General features: G+C 39.9%; 1 protein-coding gene across 1 annotated transcript in view; it reads right to left on the reverse strand.

The window, feature by feature from the left end:
* Positions 1-19,720, reverse strand: part of ABCC10 (ATP binding cassette subfamily C member 10) — a 161,627-nt gene that overhangs the window by 50,657 nt on the left and 91,250 nt on the right. Inside the window, exons 12-13 of the mRNA XM_069236268.1 lie at positions 16,719-16,907; positions 14,402-14,540 (exon numbers count right to left, since the gene is read on the reverse strand). Of these exons, the coding sequence (XP_069092369.1) occupies positions 14,402-14,540; positions 16,719-16,907 (328 nt within the window). The remainder of the gene's footprint in view (positions 1-14,401; positions 14,541-16,718; positions 16,908-19,720) is intronic.

The following is a 19,720-nucleotide window of genomic DNA, read 5'->3' on the forward strand; positions in this document are numbered from 1 at the left end:
AATATTTTATCCTTTCCCTTTCCAAAATACACAAAACTGATAAATTCTTTGGTCAATTAAGTACACAAGCTCTTAAAAGTGCATATTATTTATACTATTTCTCTTGGTTTGAAGCTACACAAGAAACTTCAGAGAAAAGGAAGAAAACCACCACCACAACCTCAGTGGTGAAGTGTTTATTTGAAGTATCCAACAATATATTTCCCATGTCCCCAAGGATAGGTCTGTTAAAGCCACAGCGATAGTTAGCCATGCAACCCCAAGTGTAAATGAATTTCTTTTTCGTTGGCATTTGATCAATTTATGTCTACAATTTCTTTTCTTTCAAACATAAACTACTTATAGCCCAGAATAACCCCTCATTGTGTAATGGTGAGGAAAGAGAGTCTAATAAATATATACCTTTATTTGCTTCTATGTCCGTATAATCATATACCATTTATCATCCTCTATGAAGAAGGAGGGGGAACGTGATAATTTAGTTACTCCCATTTCACTTGGCAAAATTTAAGGAATGCCAATAAAGTGTACTGTAGTGCAATTACTGACCTGTTTTAATCATAATCAGTCACTTCCTTGCTGTCTTCAAAATGAATCTAAATTACAGGAACCGTAAACCTCATGTATTGAGGAACCAACTGAAATATAAATAATTACAATAAATCCAATGTCCTCCCTAAAAGGAACTCAATTCCTATGTGATCATCCTTTATACCAATGTCTCCACACTATCCTGGTAATGGAGCCAGCATTCTAGTAGTGCTCCGTTTTTCATTGAATTCGAAAATCTCATGTATTAAGGAACCAATTGAAATACAAATAATTACAATAAATCCAATTCCCTCCCTAAAAGGACCTCAATTCCTATATAATCATTTTTTATACCAATGTCTCCACACTATCCTGGAACTGGAGCCAGCATTCTAATAATGCTCCATTTTTCATTAAATTGCATAGAATACATTACCCAAACTTCTACCATACACTTACCTATATGCCTCTCTCTCTGTTCTTGAATCTCGTCCCTGTTCTATTTCCCGATGTATCTCAGCGAGAGCATCGAGGGCCTCTGTACCTCGTCTCACTCTCCCCGACTTTTCCAAAGGAAGTGTACATCCCTCGCCGGCATTTTGCGCGCCACATTAGTACTCAAACCGAGTTCATTAACACTAACAACGGACAGAAGCTTACCCATAGAACCACGGCGGCCATTTTGAAGTGGTTCCTATTGAGTGAAAACTAACACAAAGTCAGGACGAAATCTCGTCTATATCGTATGTAGACATTCTAAGACGACGATTTCAATACTTCAAATCCTTCGCCGTTATTTAAACACCGCGTTAGCACTCCAACATAATTCATTAGCCGGAAAAGAAAGAAAAAACACCTGCCTATGGAACCGCGGCGGCCATTTTGAAGTGGTAAATATTTTATAAATATTACCCCCCAATAAAGACAAATTGTCACCTATTTGCCAACCAAAGAAATACATTTTCAACCACCCAATATCATGATGGTAAAGTAATTTCTACCCCCAGTATGTACACAAATGGCACCTCAGTGAACATATAGAGTGAAGTCGTAACCGGTCTTCCCAACATATAGAAAATTCCAAATGAGAAGGGAAAGAACCCTCCCTATCTTTCAAGGACACGAAATAGAAAGGATATTGACAAAGTTAGTGACTCATATCATTTGTGTGTTGTTCTACATTCATAGTATGCCAAATGGATATATTCAGAGGAAATGGTACAACTCATCATCCAAATTCATGCCCATTTCAATCGTTCTTAATTTGATAATCCATTTTGCTTCATTTTTACGCAAGTCCAATGTTCTGTTGCCACCCCTAGCGTTAACCGGGATTTGATTTATACCCATATATTTTATTAATGGAACCTCAGTTACTGGATGTTTATCTTTAACATGCCGTACTAGCGGTGATGCTATGTCATAATTTCTTAGGGCTCTGATATGTTCTTGAATACGTTCCTTCAAGGGCCTTATTGTGCTGCCCACATATATCTGGCCACATATGCATACCACAAATTTCGTATTGCAGTTAATAAAAGTGGAGATTTTATATTTGTCACTACCATTGTAGCTGAAGTCAGTGGTTTTATGCAATGCCATACTGCACATATTACAATTACCACACCTATAGAAACCCGCAATTTTATTCGGAAGCCATGTTGTTTTACTTTCCATTAGAGGTGGTAAGAAACTTTTACAGACTTCATTTCTGATAGTTTTACCTCTTTTATGAATCATTTTAGGTTTCTTAGGAAGTAAAGCAGCAAGTGTTTCATCTGTCTGTAGAACATTCCAATGTTTACATAGAATGTGATATATATTGTGACTGTTTTGGCTATATGCCGTACAAAAACTCATTGCTCTGTATGGTGAACTATCTCGCATCTTTGTCTTTTGACCCAGTAGGGTGGTTCTACATGTTTGATCAATCTTTTTCCTTGCTGTTTTGATGACACGCTTGGAATAGCCTCTCTGTGTGAATCTATCTTCCAATTTATTTAGTTCTATGTTGCATACATTGGGATCGCTGCAATTTCTTTTCAATCTGGTCATTTCCCCAAATGGGATGGCTGAAATTTGACTTTTAGGATGCGCACTTTCTGCATGTAATACCGAATTGCAGGCTGTTGGTTTGCGGTAAACTTTCGTATGAATCTTATTATCTGTGACGGATATCTCTAGATCTAAAAAACAGACTTTGTTCTTGCTGAATTCATACGTCATTTTAATATTGAAGATGTTACAATTAATGTATTCATAGAATTCCTTTAATAGTTGTTCCGATCCAGTCCAGATCATTAAAACATCATCAATATATCTTCCCCAGAAGAAAATGTTGTCGGTAAATACAGAGGGGCCCTTCTTCCAAACATGTATTGCTTCAAAGAAGCCCATATATATATTTGCATATGAAGGAGAGAACCGTGAACCCATAGCTACTCCTTGTGCTTGCTTGAACCACTGCCCCTCATGTAAAAATACATTGTTTTCCAATGTAAATTCAATCATACATAGTATCATATCAGTATGTTCCATGTATGATGCAGATCTCTCAGACAGAAAATGCCGTACTGCTTGTAAGCCCTTATCTTTAGGAATACATGTGTATAAGGAAGATACATCTAAGGTAACCAGCATCATCTCTGGAGTCCAGTTCACGTCCTCCAGCTTACAAAGAACATCCTTCGTGTCCTGTAGATATGAAGGAATGTTTTTCACAACAGGCTGCAGATAGCTATCAATGAACTCGGAAAGTCTCTCCGTAGGCGCTCCTATTCCCGATATTATGGGTCTGCCTGGTGGTAAAATGGCACTCTTATGTAGTTTAGGTAATACATATATACAAGGTGATGTAGGATAAGGATTGAAGATATATTTGAATTCAAAATCAGAAATTAACCCCTGATTGCACCATAAGAGTAATAGTTTTTCCAATTCATCAACAATCTTTTTAATGGGATTACATTGCAATTTAATATATGCTCTACTATCAGATAGTTGTCTATCTATTTCCTGAACGTAGTCTGCTCTATCTAAAATCACAATGTTTCCCCCCTTGTCTACCTCTTTAATCACTATATCGTGATTACTTCCTAGTTCCTTGAGAGCCAATCTCTGTTTATTTGTTATATTAAACGATTTGTGAAAGTTGCCACTTTTAATTTGTTTTTGTAGTTTGCACAAATCTTCTTTCACCAATCTCCCAAATACTTCTATGACATTGTTACTGGGTAATTTAGGGGTAAAGCTAGATTTAGGTTTGAGGCCACTATTTAAAGATGTATCCTGAACAATTTTGAGGTCATTTAATAAGTCAAAATGGCCGCCGTGGTTCTATGGGTAAGCTTCTGTCCGTTGTTAGTGTTAATGAACTCGGTTTGAGTACTAATGTGGCGCGCAAAATGCCGGCGAGGGATGTACACTTCCTTTGGAAAAGTCGGGGAGAGTGAGACGAGGTACAGAGGCCCTCGATGCTCTCGCTGAGATACATCGGGAAATAGAACAGGGACGAGATTTAAGAACAGAGAGAGAGGCATATAGGTAAGTGTATGGTAGAAGTTTGGGTAATGTATTCTATGCAATTTAATGAAAAATGGAGCATTATTAGAATGCTGGCTCCAGTACCAGGATAGTGTGGAGACATTGGTATAAAAAATGATTATATAGGAATTGAGGTCCTTTTAGGGAGGGAATTGGATTTATTGTAATTATTTGTATTTCAATTGGTTCCTTAATACATGAGATTTGCGAATTCAATGAAAAACGGAGCACTACTAGAATGCTGGCTCCATTACCAGGATAGTGTGGAGACATTGGTATAAAGGATGATCACATAGGAATTGAGTTCCTTTTAGGGAGGACATTGGATTTATTGTAATTATTTATATTTCAGTTGGTTCCTCAATACATGAGGTTTACGGTTCCTGTAATTTAGATTCATTTTGAAGACAGCAAGGAAGTGACTGATTATGATTAAAACAGGTCAGTAATTGCACTACAGTACACTTTATTGGCATTCCTTAAATTTTGCCAAGTGAAATGGGAGTAACTAAATTATCACGTTCCCCCTCCTTCTTCATAGAGGATGATAAATGGTATATGATTATACGGACATAGAAGCAAATAAAGGTATATATTTATTAGACTCTCTTTCCTCACCATTACACAATGAGGGGTTATTCTGGGCTATAAGTAGTTTATGTTTGAAAGAAAAGAAATTGTAGACATAAATTGATCAAATGCCAACGAAAAAGAAATTCATTTACACTTGGGCTTGCATGTTGCATGGCTAACTATCGCTGTGGCTTTAACAGACCTATCCTTGGGGACATGGGAAATATATTGTTGGATACTTCAAATAAACACTTCACCACTAAGGTTGTGGTGGTGGTTTTCTTCCTTTTCTCTGAAGTTTCTTGTGTAGCTTCAAACCAAGAGAAATAGTATAAATAATATGCACTTTTAAGAGCTTGTGTACTTAATTGACCAAAGAATTTATCAGTTTTGTGTATTTTGGAAAGGGAAAGGATAAAATATTGGATGTGTATTTATTTTAATATTTGTATATATTGTATATATATATTTGTTATAATTGATTGTTATATGTTGTGATTCTCTCAGCCTTGAAGAAGTCCAGTCAGGACGAAACACGTGTCGGCTGATGGCTTTTCATTCTTTTTCTACATTTTGTGCATATATGTTTATATGTTTATGTGTAGGCTGATGGCTTTTCATTCTTTTTTTACATGTTGTGTATATATGTTTATATGTCTATGTGTATAATATGATATATTCTTTTGTATTAAAATTCTTTATTTGCATGGACATTTCTGTTTGGTTAGTTTTATATGAGTACATGGTTTTTCTCTTTGGTTAGTTATTGTTTATTTCAGAAAAGGAAGATTTATCAATTAGCAATTTAGTTTGCTCATACTAGATTCTCTCATGTCATCTCATTTTGATAATATAATAGTTTAGATATTGATTGTTGATGTGCCCCACTGAATTGTTTGTTCATTATTAAAACGGGTCTACTATTGTAAACCCGGAAGTACATATCAAGGCAACGATGTGTGTCAGTGTACGAGCACTCAAAAGTTTATTCCTATATGTTTAGAATGTGCATTTATTTCAAGTTATGAGTTGCCTTTTGTTGTTGATTGTATATGTTCATATTGATTATTTGCACTTCGTAAAGTACTAGATTAATACTGCAGGGGTTGCTGAATAGGCACTCCGAAAAAATGGCATTGTTTGATGATGAGAGAGACAAGATCTTTCATGCTATGTTCTCACATACTCCAAATACTAGTAATGTTTCCCAAGGAATAGGCAATTGCCCAGAAGGTATGAGATCTAAATATCTACATTTAGAAAAATTGAAAAAACAGGAATTATCTCGATGGTGGGATGCCACAGTTTTACAAAAATACATCACAGAAAAAAAGGTCCCTCGGGGCCTGAGAGTAATTATATTCCCTACTTTTGACGACTTGTCGGTTAAACACATGCTGGAGTGGGAACAATTGCTCTTCGAGACTTCGAAAGGCATGATGACAATTTTAATACAACATGCGGAGGAAAAAAGGGAAAAACTATTAAAAGACATACAGGAATTAGAAAATGAAATCAAGGCCCTAAATTTGCTAGATGTTAAAATAAAAAATGACAAGATTTTGAAAGAAGTGCTTGATAAACATCAGTTATATATCAGGAATAAAAAAATGGCAAAATTACGAAGAGATGATAGAGATTATGAAAGTGGCAGAATTTATACGTTCGCTAGGAAATTTGATAATTTCATTCACAAAGGACAAGCTACAAATGAGAAGGGCACATTGGGAGTTGTGACCCATGAATCAGATTTTTCAATAACATCAGATGAATCAGATAGCACTAGTATATCAAGTGATAATACCAATTCAAATTCCAATGATGACCAAATGCCCACCAATAGTTTTTTACAGGAAGCAAAAAGGTACAGACTAGGAAACAAGAGAAATGCTTACAACCAGCCTTTTCAAAATGCAAGGCCAAAACACGTAGAGGCAAAAGGAGAAGAGGAGGTCAAAAACCAATCAGCTATAGGGATGCAAACCAGAGCAGCAAGGAGCAGAATCAAGAACAATTGATATTGGCATCTAACAAAAAGTTAGTAGATGCTGCGCAGGATTGTAGCAGCATTTCGATTGTGAATTTATCCAAACATATTCTTACTGAAGAACAACTTAAGGTGTTAGGCAAAGGATTGGGTTTTTGTGTGTCTAATCTTTGTGACATGACGCAAGTACACATTGACTTTTTTAAATTTCTTCGACAGTTGAAACTCAAAAAATATTTTGCAGACAAGACAGAAAAGCATACAGAGACAATTTTAGACACCACAATGAGTACTACAGTGAGTAATTATACTATCAAAGATATTGCAGACATTGAACTTTTACTCACCTTAGAAAATATGGATGATAACAACATGGACAGGCTAGACTTATTAAATGACCTCAAAATTGTTCAGGATACATCTTTAAATAGTGGCCTCAAACCTAAATCTAGCTTTACCCCTAAATTACCCAGTAACAATGTCATAGAAGTATTTGGGAGATTGGTGAAAGAAGATTTGTGCAAACTACAAAAACAAATTAAAAGTGGCAACTTTCACAAATCGTTTAATATAACAAATAAACAGAGATTGGCTCTCAAGGAACTAGGAAGTAATCACGATATAGTGATTAAAGAGGCAGACAAGGGGGGAAACATTGTGATTTTAGATAGAGCAGACTACGTTCAGGAAATAGATAGACAACTATCTGATAGTAGAGCATATATTAAATTGCAATGTAATCCCATTAAAAAGATTGTTGATGAATTGGAAAAACTATTACTCTTATGGTGCAATCAGGGGTTAATTTCTGATTTTGAATTCAAATATATCTTCAATCCTTATCCTACATCACCTTGTATATATGTATTACCTAAACTACATAAGAGTGCCATTTCACCACCAGGCAGACCCATAATATCGGGAATAGGAGCGCCTACGGAGAGACTTTCCGAGTTCATTGATAGCTATCTGCAGCCTGTTGTGAAAAACATTCCTTCATATCTACAGGACACGAAGGATGTTCTTTGTAAGCTGGAGGACGTGAACTGGACTCCAGAGATGATGCTGGTTACCTTAGATGTATCTTCCTTATACACATGTATTCCTAAAGATAAGGGCTTACAAGCAGTACGGCATTTTCTGTCTGAGAGATCTGCATCATACATGGAACATACTGATATGATACTATGTATGATTGAATTTACATTGGAAAACAATGTATTTTTACATGAGGGGCAGTGGTTCAAGCAAGCACAAGGAGTAGCTATGGGTTCACGGTTCTCTCCTTCATATGCGAATATATATATGGGCTTCTTTGAAGCAATACATGTTTGGAAGAAGGGCCCCTCTGTATTTACCGACAACATTTTCTTCTGGGGAAGATATATTGATGATGTTTTAATGATCTGGACTGGATCGGAACAACTATTAAAGGAATTCTATGAATACATTAATTGTAACATCTTCAATATTAAAATGACGTATGAATTCAGCAAGAACAAAGTCTGTTTTTTAGATCTAGAGATATCCGTCACAGATAATAAGATTCATACGAAAGTTTACCGCAAACCAACAGCCTGCAATTCGGTATTACATGCAGAAAGTGCGCATCCTAAAAGTCAAATTTCAGCCATCCCATTTGGGGAAATGACCAGATTGAAAAGAAATTGCAGCGATCCCAATGTATGCAACATAGAACTAAATAAATTGGAAGATAGATTCACACAGAGAGGCTATTCCAAGCGTGTCATCAAAACAGCAAGGAAAAAGATTGATCAAACATGTAGAACCACCCTACTGGGTCAAAAGACAAAGATGCGAGATAGTTCACCATACAGAGCAATGAGTTTTTGTACGGCATATAGCCAAAACAGTCACAATATATATCACATTCTATGTAAACATTGGAATGTTCTACAGACAGATGAAACACTTGCTGCTTTACTTCCTAAGAAACCTAAAATGATTCATAAAAGAGGTAAAACTATCAGAAATGAAGTCTGTAAAAGTTTCTTACCACCTCTAATGGAAAGTAAAACAACATGGCTTCCGAATAAAATTGCGGGTTTCTATAGGTGTGGTAATTGTAATATGTGCAGTATGGCATTGCATAAAACCACTGAATTCAGCTACAATGGTAGTGACAAATATAAAATCTCCACTTTTATTAACTGCAATACGAAATTTGTGGTATACATATTGGAATGCATATGTGGCCAGATATATGTGGGCAGCACAATAAGGCCCTTGAAGGAACGTATTCAAGAACATATCAGAGCCCTAAGAAATTATGACATAGCATCACTGCTAGTACGGCATGTTAAAGATAAACATCCAGTAACTGAGGTTCCATTAATAAAATATATGGGTATAAATCAAATCCCGGTTAACGCTAGGGGTGGCAACAGAACATTGGACTTGCGTAAAAATGAAGCAAAATGGATTATCAAATTAAGAACGATTGAAATGGGCATGAATTTGGATGATGAGTTGTACCATTTCCTCTGAATATATCCATTTGGCATACTATGAATGTAGAACAACACACAAATGATATGAGTCACTAACTTTGTCAATATCCTTTCTATTTCGTGTCCTTGAAAGATAGGGAGGGTTCTTTCCCTTCTCATTTGGAATTTTCTATATGTTGGGAAGACCGGTTACGACTTCACTCTATATGTTCACTGAGGTGCCATTTGTGTACATACTGGGGGTAGAAATTACTTTACCATCATGATATTGGGTGGTTGAAAATGTATTTCTTTGGTTGGCAAATAGGTGACAATTTGTCTTTATTGGGGGGTAATATTTATAAAATATTTACCACTTCAAAATGGCCGCCGCGGTTCCATAGGCAGGTGTTTTTTCTTTCTTTTCCGGCTAATGAATTATGTTGGAGTGCTAACGCGGTGTTTAAATAACGGCGAAGGATTTGAAGTATTGAAATCGTCGTCTTAGAATGTCTACATACGATATAGACGAGATTTCGTCCTGACTTTGTGTTAGTTTTCACTCAATAGGAACCACTTCAAAATGGCCGCCGTGGTTCTATGGGTAAGCTTCTGTCCGTTGTTAGTGTTAATGAACTCGGTTTGAGTACTAATGTGGCGCGCAAAATGCCGGCGAGGGATGTACACTTCCTTTGGAAAAGTCGGGGAGAGTGAGACGAGGTACAGAGGCCCTCGATGCTCTCGCTGAGATACATCGGGAAATAGAACAGGGACGAGATTTAAGAACAGAGAGAGAGGCATATAGGTAAGTGTATGGTAGAAGTTTGGGTAATGTATTCTATGCAATTTAATGAAAAATGGAGCATTATTAGAATGCTGGCTCCAGTACCAGGATAGTGTGGAGACATTGGTATAAAAAATGATTATATAGGAATTGAGGTCCTTTTAGGGAGGGAATTGGATTTATTGTAATTATTTGTATTTCAATTGGTTCCTTAATACATGAGATTTGCGAATTCAATGAAAAACGGAGCACTACTAGAATGCTGGCTCCATTACCATGATAGTGTGGAGACATTGGTATAAAGGATGATCACATAGGAATTGAGTTCCTTTTAGGGAGGACATTGGATTTATTGTAATTATTTATATTTCAGTTGGTTCCTCAATACATGAGGTTTACGGTTCCTGTAATTTAGATTCATTTTGAAGACAGCAAGGAAGTGACTGATTATGATTAAAACAGGTCAGTAATTGCACTACAGTACACTTTATTGGCATTCCTTAAATTTTGCCAAGTGAAATGGGAGTAACTAAATTATCACGTTCCCCCTCCTTCTTCATAGAGGATGATAAATGGTATATGATTATACGGACATAGAAGCAAATAAAGGTATATATTTATTAGACTCTCTTTCCTCACCATTACACAATGAGGGGTTATTCTGGGCTATAAGTAGTTTATGTTTGAAAGAAAAGAAATTGTAGACATAAATTGATCAAATGCCAACGAAAAAGAAATTCATTTACACTTGGGCTTGCATGTTGCATGGCTAACTATCGCTGTGGCTTTAACAGACCTATCCTTGGGGACATGGGAAATATATTGTTGGATACTTCAAATAAACACTTCACCACTGAGGTTGTGGTGGTGGTTTTCTTCCTTTTCTCTGAAGTTTCTTGTGTAGCTTCAAACCAAGAGAAATAGTATAAATAATATGCACTTTTAAGAGCTTGTGTACTTAATTGACCAAAGAATTTATCAGTTTTGTGTATTTTGGAAAGGGAAAGGATAAAATATTGGATGTGTATTTATTTTAATATTTGTATATATTGTATATATATATATTTGTTATAATTGATTGTTATATGTTGTGATTCTCTCAGCCTTGAAGAAGTCCAGTCAGGACGAAACACGTGTCGGCTGATGGCTTTTCATTCTTTTTCTACATTTTGTGCATATATGTTTATATGTTTATGTGTAGGCTGATGGCTTTTCATTCTTTTTTTACATGTTGTGTATATATGTTTATATGTCTATGTGTATAATATGATATATTCTTTTGTATTAAAATTCTTTATTTGCATGGACATTTCTGTTTGGTTAGTTTTATATGAGTACATGGTTTTTCTCTTTGGTTAGTTATTGTTTATTTCAGAAAAGGAAGATTTATCAATTAGCAATTTAGTTTGCTCATACTAGATTCTCTCATGTCATCTCATTTTGATAATATAATAGTTTAGATATTGATTGTTGATGTGCCCCACTGAATTGTTTGTTCATTATTAAAACGGGTCTACTATTGTAAACCCGGAAGTACATATCAAGGCAACGATGTGTGTCAGTGTATGAGCACTCAAAAGTTTATTCCTATATGTTTAGAATGTGCATTTATTTCAAGTTATGAGTTGCCTTTTGTTGTTGAGGTTAGCGCTAGTCTTGTCTGATCCGGGGCATGAAGAGCACTTTATTTCTTTCCAATTACCAGAGCTCTCCACTCTGGTCCATGCAGTACATGAAGAACGCTGTTGCTTTAAACTGTGACCGGCTTGAGTGTGTGTGCCCTGGTATGTGCCCCCTCTGACAGGGAGAGGTCGCAAGGGGCCAGGAGCCAGGGCAGACAAGCACGCTCCGTCCAGTGTCCCCTGGGGCACAAGCAGGCACCTCCTATGGTGCAATCACCTCCGTGGCCTAGGCTGCACTCTGGGGACTTTGCATGGAGGAGAGGAAAGCTGCCACGCTGCCTGGTGGGTGCCCGTGCTGCCAGAGAAGGAGGCAGCCTCCCGAGGAGCTGCCTGGAGCCAGTGGAGGCCGTACTGTGGACTCACGGGCCATGGACTCACTGAGTAGTAACTGCGGGGAGATCGGGAGAGGTCTCCTCGCCCATCAGGAAAATACGGGCAAAGAGTCCTCTCGGCCCTAGAGGACTGGAGGGCATGATTCTGTGTTGGGAGTGGTCCCGAGCCAGGAGGCTTCCCCTGCCAGGCCAGGTTGCTGGATGGGGGGGACGCGCGGTCTCCAAGGACGAGAGAGACTGAGTTGGCAGAAGCTGTCCCTCCCTCCCCTCCCAGGGCCACATCCCTGAGAGCAGCAGCCCCAGCCAGGATCTCTACGCGGGGGAGCCCAAAGATGGTTTCCCCTGCCATTCGGTGACGAGGTGGCCCCCATTAGAGAAGTGGGGTCGCCTACCTGGAAAGTGCCTTGTTTTGCCATTCCCTTGCTGCCCCCTGAAAGGTGCGCAAATGCACAGTGGCCCACATACAAGAGTATGGTGGGACAAGTGCTTGGTGGTTAATCCCTGTATTTACCACCTATCATGTAATGGAGGTGCAGGTGCACCAAGCCCTGGGTGTTTCTACGGGAGTGTTTATGATATATGCCATATGGGGATGCTTTATGGTACATGCGCTGGTTCCTGTTATTGGCATGCATGATACGGCCTAATATGACTCTTGCCATTTGGGAAGATTTTCATTCTATGTGTATTTACCCTGATGATACTGTTTTACCCGACATTGGCAACTTCGAAATGTTTCTCCGCATTTGTGCATTCAGAATGATGATGATCTGACAACTGCTTCTTTTTGCAGAAAACCAGTAACCCATGTGTTTACCTGACTACTGCTTACTTTCGCAGAGTACTAGTGACTTGTGTGATGTTCTTACAACTGCTCCTGCAGCAGGATGTTACTGATACCTGTTGTTTTTGTATAATGCTGATTTATGTTTGCGCAATACAGTGTATTTTTATATAACTTGTTGTGAAGTATCCTTTGTGGTGTATTTATTGTGTCACTTGTATTGGGTGTGTTATGCAAACTCTTTACACATTACCTCTGGGATAAGCCTGACTGCTCGTACCAAGCTATCAAGGGGGTGAGCAGGGGTTATCTTGGGTGTGTACCTCTCTTGTCCTGACTAGAGTGGTGGGTTCTGCCTGGCTGAGGTGCATACTCTAGCCAACCAGGAACCCCATTTCTAACAGTTACTCTATTTCTCAAGAATGCTTACTTCCATATATCCATTCACAAAGGAAGTACCTCAGTTTTTAATGGGAGGGGAAAACTACCATTTGAAGGTCCTGCCCTACAGAATAAAGTCTGCACCAAAGGCCTTCATCAGGACACTGGCAATGGTAGTCACACACCTCAGAAGACATTTATGTCTTGCCACAGTTAGAAGATTGGCTGGTGAAGGAAGACACATTCCAACTGTTCCAGGAGAGCATGATGAGGCTAGTGTCCCTTCTGCATGCGCTGGGGTTCACAGTGAATTGTGAAAAAACATCCACAAACCAAGAAAACACTCCTGGGAGCAGACCTCGACACACAGCCGGCACTGGCTTATCCTCCGACACCAAGTGTTCAGGCCATACTTGCTCAAGTTCACCTCTACCAGACGTCACAATCTCTGACGGTGAGGAAGGTAATGAAGCTTTTAGGGATGAAGGCCTCCCGCATTCACCTCATTCTCAATGCAGGGCTTCACTTTACATGAGACCAGTGCAGGGATTGTGACACAATCAGTGGGACCAGACATCAGGCACATGGGAGGATCTTGTGGTTCGTTTAGACAAAGCCAGCAAGGAATGGAGGTGACGGAGTGTTGTGAACATGCTCAAGGGGGAGACCTCTTAAAGCTCCCCAACCACAAGTTATCATACCATGGATGCCTCAATGGCAGGCTGGGGAGCGCACATGAATATCCTATGAGTAAGGGGGTTATGGTCAGAACAAACTCATCAACTTCCTGGAACTAAAAGCCATATTCCTAGTTCTGAAAGCCTTCCCAAGTCAGAAGAAGTGAAAAACTGTACAAATTTAAACAGACAATATGGCAGCAATGTTTTACATCGACATGCAAGGGACAAGCTAGGGAGGACAGTATCTCACTCACAGTTAGCTCAGAATATTTAGAGGTGGGCCTCAGTGGAACAGCGATCACTCCTGGAGAGCCACGTCCCAGGAGTAGAAAACATTCAAGCAGACAGTCTATGCAGACAAGCAAACTGCACACATGAATGGGAGGTAAAACAGTCTGCATGTGTACAGAGGCAAATATTTTCCTCCTTTCCATGGGGCCCTGCAAACGAGGGGACACCACCTTTATATCACACAGGTGCTACTTGTGCACCAGCGTGATCTGTATTACAGAAGAAGCCACACAAACATCTGTGTATTACCAAAGTGCCCCAGAGGTGCACATGAGGGCTCCACCTCAAGAGCACTTTTGAGAGTACAGCCCAGATGTACCTTAAATTCAGCTATTCCGGATGAGGCATTAGTCCTGGACTGGTACAAGAGGATCTTTACTTACACAAGGCCTCCTGGGAAGAAGAGAAGCAGCTGTGGAGAAAAACCAGAGGGCCCAAGTTCAGTCAATGAGATGTTTCCTGTCTTTGTCTGAAGGTTGGAGATCCAGTGAGACAGCCACCAATCAGAGACATTTCTGGAGGCTGAAAAGAAGGGAAGATGATGAAGTGTGCACTTGGGAGAAGATGTATTAATGGATGGTAAAGATATAATGACAAAACACCTTCCTTGGAATCTTATCTCACGCCTGGGGGTAAGGCTGGACTATTTCACCTTCTGAGCTACAATCACACTTCATCCAGTAGTTATTGCAAGTCCAGTAATTCTTCCTAGGCATTATGTCTGAAAAGGCAGTCCCAGCTGTGAAATTACTCTTCCTTCTTCATCGATTCATTCAGATTCTGCACCAACTCTACCACGACTCCTCAGCATTCACAATGCCTTTCTGCTACTATAATCCCAGAGTGTACCTCTCTCTTCCTTCAGTACTAACTCTTTCATTAACCTTTGTGTGCCTCAGTGCTAGGTTGCTCTTGGTCTGTCATACTATAGGGACACAGAGAATGTTCAAAGGCACTGCTGATCAGTCTATCCTCAAGTGGTTGGCTGAGTTCATGCTGCTTTATTCCCTCAACATAGAACATGAGTGGTACAAAGTTGAGCTACACCTGTGGCACACACTGCCAGAGGCAGCCCAAGTCAGAACGTGTGCATGAGTTCTTGCATGCAAACCCACACCACACAGACACACGTACAACATGGCTATGAAGAATAGATATTTTTTACAAAGAGACTCAGAGAGAATCTTTTACAAAGATAATAAGGGCAAAAAGAGTGAAGTAACACTAACCATTAGTTACTGGCCTGTCACACAAAGTGGTCATGAAGTGGCAATCCACACATATACAATATAGGGGCGATACAGAGAGAAAAATGTTGCAGTCCCATTGACTTAATAGATTTCACTGCATATTTTTACTGGGAATTTTCAATTTCACGTATAATACAGATAGTCAAAGGTTAACAGTTTATATTTAACAATGTTGTGTAAGAGTACGTATTTGGTTTTGGAATGAGTAGGGTACTGTGCGCAGGGTGTGGGTAGTCTTCCTGCCTCTACAACCCACAAGGAACGGCCTTTGCTTGCACCCAGTGTGTTCTGGACCAGATATGGCAGGAGCCCATGCTGTGTACAATGTACCTCACAGTGGTGCTACTGGACATGTCCATGGATGCTGGTTACAGGATCTTTACCCCAGCCCGAGGTGTATCCTTTGTCAGTATTGACTGGCCATGGTTCAAGTACAATGGCATTTGCATTCACGCTTATAACACATTGTTAAAGGAAATTGTAATGAAAATGTATTGTTTGGGGTTTGTACAATCTGAATGCAATTTCCGAGATCAAACTTAAGTGGGGATATTTAGCTGTTAGACAGTCTTGTGTAGATTTGTCACAGTGGGACAATGTTTTAAGCAATCAAGGAGTGCTTGATCGAGGGATGCGCGTAAAACCAGCAATGTCCAATACCAACTGATACTAGAGGCAGGACACGGACCTTTGTACACAACAAACCTTTAGCAGAGCATAGTTTGAGTTAGGGTTAAGTTTGTATTGTAGGTTTACACTAATGTTATATCACCAAAGAAAATTTGCTTTGGATAAAAAATATGAAAATATTGTCTTGAGACTGTTTACAGACTTTGGGCCGAAAACAGAGGTTGGAGGACAAGTATGCAGTCACAAACATGATGGATATCAGATTTACCTTTTACAAGTGTATTATATCCTTGTAATCAGGTAGATGGGATATCTGTCATAAATCGCCAAACTCTAAATCAGGCCCTTTGTTTTTCCTGGAGAAAAGTGCCTTATGTTTGACCCCTGCCCTTCCAGGGGTTGAGGTGGGCCCACCCTTCTCCTACACTTAGGCCAAAAGTCCTATGCATGGCTTTTGGAAATCTCTCTTCTCTCACTGACACCTAAAGTTTACCCTCTTTCCAATTGTGAGTGACTCCCTCAACCTACGCCACATGGTCCAAGTGAACAGGTTTTATTTTTTTATTTTACCTGTACTCTTGCAGGGAGACTGTCTGCTGGTTAGGAAGTCACAATTAGTGACCATAATTTTGCCATGTCTAGCGCATGTATGAAGTTTATCTGTTGTGTGTATGTATGTGTGGCATAGATGTGCTGGTGAATGTCAAATATCAATAAGACAAGTTCCTTGCACTGAATGAGTTTAATAAAAACACGTGTTCCTTTGGTCAATGACCACTTATCCAGGCAGCATGGCGCGACCACCTTCCCTGCCTTGTACCTTGCATCAAGAGAAGTGCCAGGAGGACTGAGGCCGACAGACAGGTGCCCACGGCCTTCCAGTATGAGGCGTAGACCATGAAGGCCACTGCACCTTCCTTCTTCTCCTCCTCCGCTGCCATGGCCAGTCCCTCTGGGTGCTCCAGCTCCATCGCGCCCTCTTCCTCCTCTATGCTCAGCTCTTCGGAGGCTGAAGAACCAAAATATAATGGTCAGGAATCTTGGTGTACACATGTATCCCAGAATAGTTACTTCAAACAATTTATGGAACAACTGCAAGTACCAAGCAGCTGGTGTCTCTCATGCTTACTGGCCCCTTTCCTGCTGCAATCCAAAATAATGAGAAGGGGATAAAATGCCATTCAAGAACACAAAAACACTGCCCATGTTCCAAATATGAATAAAAAGCTGTTTTATGAGATATGAGAGATAAAGAAGGTAAACATAGTTACAAGGTTAAAAAGGTACATCACAGGGTGTGACCTAGGCCGGCATAGAGTGATACATGGAACAGTTCGCCTTGGCTTGCCGGCATTAGACCTATCTAGAGTATTTTGCAATCTCTTTGCCCTACTGAACCAATATGAAGGAGGTATGGGGTAGCTAGTTTGAGCTCAACGCTACGGAGTCCCTGGTAAAAACAAGGAGGAGGCCTCCAGAGCTGCGCAGTGACAGAGGGGGATCCTCCAACCTGGCACTCAAGCCCACGTTTCAAGCTACTGTGGATGGACTATGCATCCGCCAGCGAACGCACGAAACAGAGGTGTGAGAACTCCCAGGAGATGGTGAAGAAAACCAAAATGGATGACAGCCCTGGGCACAGCAATAAGGCTGTAGTAATCGTGAGGAGTCAGGCCCAGGGGCCACAAAAAGGTACGATACCAACGGGCACAGTGGAGACGTGGTGAGGTCCTGCATCAGAATTTCTTAAGGCCCCAAGTAGACAAGGTACTGGCAGAAACATAGTGGGTGGGGACAATGTGATCTGTAAACTGTGGGGCCCGGAGGCTAGGAACTATAATGCAGAAGTGCCCTAGACATGGAGAAAGCCAGGCGGAAAAGAAAGCCTGGTAGTGGTTGCTGAGTTCTAGCAATATAGCCCAGCACCAAAGTCAAAGTATCAGCAAGCCCACTGAACAACTCTGGGAATCAGTGGTGTCACTGGTGACAGAGTCAGATCAAAGGACAAAAGAGAGGCCACATATTATAATCAACCCTTAATTGAGGAAAGCACATCTGGTGCCCTTCAGCTATCCACTTTCACGAAAATAGAGGAGAACTCCTGGTACTTTTAAATACCCTACGCTGGGGTGAAGCGAATGAGGCAGGGAGACCCAGGAGCACAGCAGTGGCAAGTGGATGAGCCGCAAACTACACCAGTCAGTAAAGGGTCTGACGCTAGCAAGAAGGACTCTCAGGCAAAACTGCTTCATGTTTGTGCCTCGCTTCCGTTTAACAGCACTAAATGATGGCAACAGCAAATCAGAGAAAGGAAGCAAAAGTAAAGATCTTGGTCTCATGATCAAAGGAGTGACCAGAAGCGAAGATCAAAAACGTTTCTTAGGCTTTAGAGGAAGATTCTTCTGCCATCACCAAAGATTCATGGATAAGCCGTCCCAAAGACTAAAAAGAAGAAAACATCCCGCTACAGACTAGGGTATTCAGAAAGTAAAGAAGGACACCCATAACTTAGAGGACACAGAATCCCACCAAAAGAGCAATGACTGCCAATGGATCTGTGCCAGGAGGTGAACGCTCTACAAGGGCAGAACACATTGGTTCTAGGGGAAGATCCTCAAGAAGGTAACCAGAATCACAAGCTGTAGAGTTTGGACTTCAGTATTAGCTAGGTGTATTTATCCTCATCTACTGACACTTACTCACCTCCTAATGTTCAGCCAGGTCTCTGGAATGTCAGATCTTTAGCTAACAAACATGTCACTGCTTTAGACATCTTTCTGTCCTTAAAACTCCAATGTCTGCGCATTATTGAAACATGGCCAGGTGAGAATGATTCCACTGTCTCAGCTGTCTTAACTACAACTCAGTATTTTCTTTTTCCTTTCACTTGGAGTGGACAGGGCAGTTGAGCTACTCTATCACCGTCAATGGATTGCTTCTACAACTACTACATCTTTTCCGTCATTTGAATTGCACTTTATATTTCTTTTGCTCAGTCTACACCTCTGACTCCTCTCATTATCTATCACCCACCATGTCCATCTACCTCACCTGTCGAGGATCTGGATATCATCACTGCTTGTATCCCGGCACTCTGCCATCATTAAAACCTATGGCAATGATCTTTCTAACTTTTGGCCTACTTCTCAACTTGTATTTATTGCTTTCAAAAATACTCGAACATATTGTCTTTTCCCAGCTCTTTTTCTTTCTTCAGACCAATGACCTTTCATCTATATAGTCTAGCTTTTGTCCTAGCTATTCAACTGAGTCGGCACTTGTTTCTGTATCTAACATTGTACTTCACACTCATCACAATAAACAGACCTCTATATTCTTATCTTCACTGATCCTTCCCCTGCTTTTGACAAGGTAGAGTATAATTCTTACTCCCTCTCTTTCTAATCTTGAGATGTCTGGTACTGTTCTTGAATGATTATTATCTTATCTCACTAACCGCCTCATAGTTTGTGGGGAAAAGGGCAGCCTCCTATTCTGTGCTCTATTGTATGCTCCAAAGGCTCTGTGCTTGGCCCACTTCTGTTCTCCATCTACACTATTTCTTTAGCTTCAATTATCTCTTCTTTTAGTTTTAATTTTCATTTCCATGCTGACGGTTCTGAGACCTTGTTTCCAATTCTCTTCCTTTACTAATTCTGTCAGTAATCAGATCATTGCCTGTCAATTTCTTCTGTCAAATACTGGATGTTGTCATTTCTTTAAATGCAACCCTAAAAAAATTAGATGTTCTTCTCTATTTCCTCAGCTATAATTACCTTGCTTCTATTCCCTTTTCTTCAAACTCTATTCCATTTTCTCCTT

The sequence above is a fragment of the Pleurodeles waltl genome, chromosome 5 (genome assembly GCF_031143425.1).
Source record: "Pleurodeles waltl isolate 20211129_DDA chromosome 5, aPleWal1.hap1.20221129, whole genome shotgun sequence".
In the NCBI taxonomy this organism is placed as follows: domain Eukaryota; kingdom Metazoa; phylum Chordata; class Amphibia; order Caudata; family Salamandridae; genus Pleurodeles; species Pleurodeles waltl.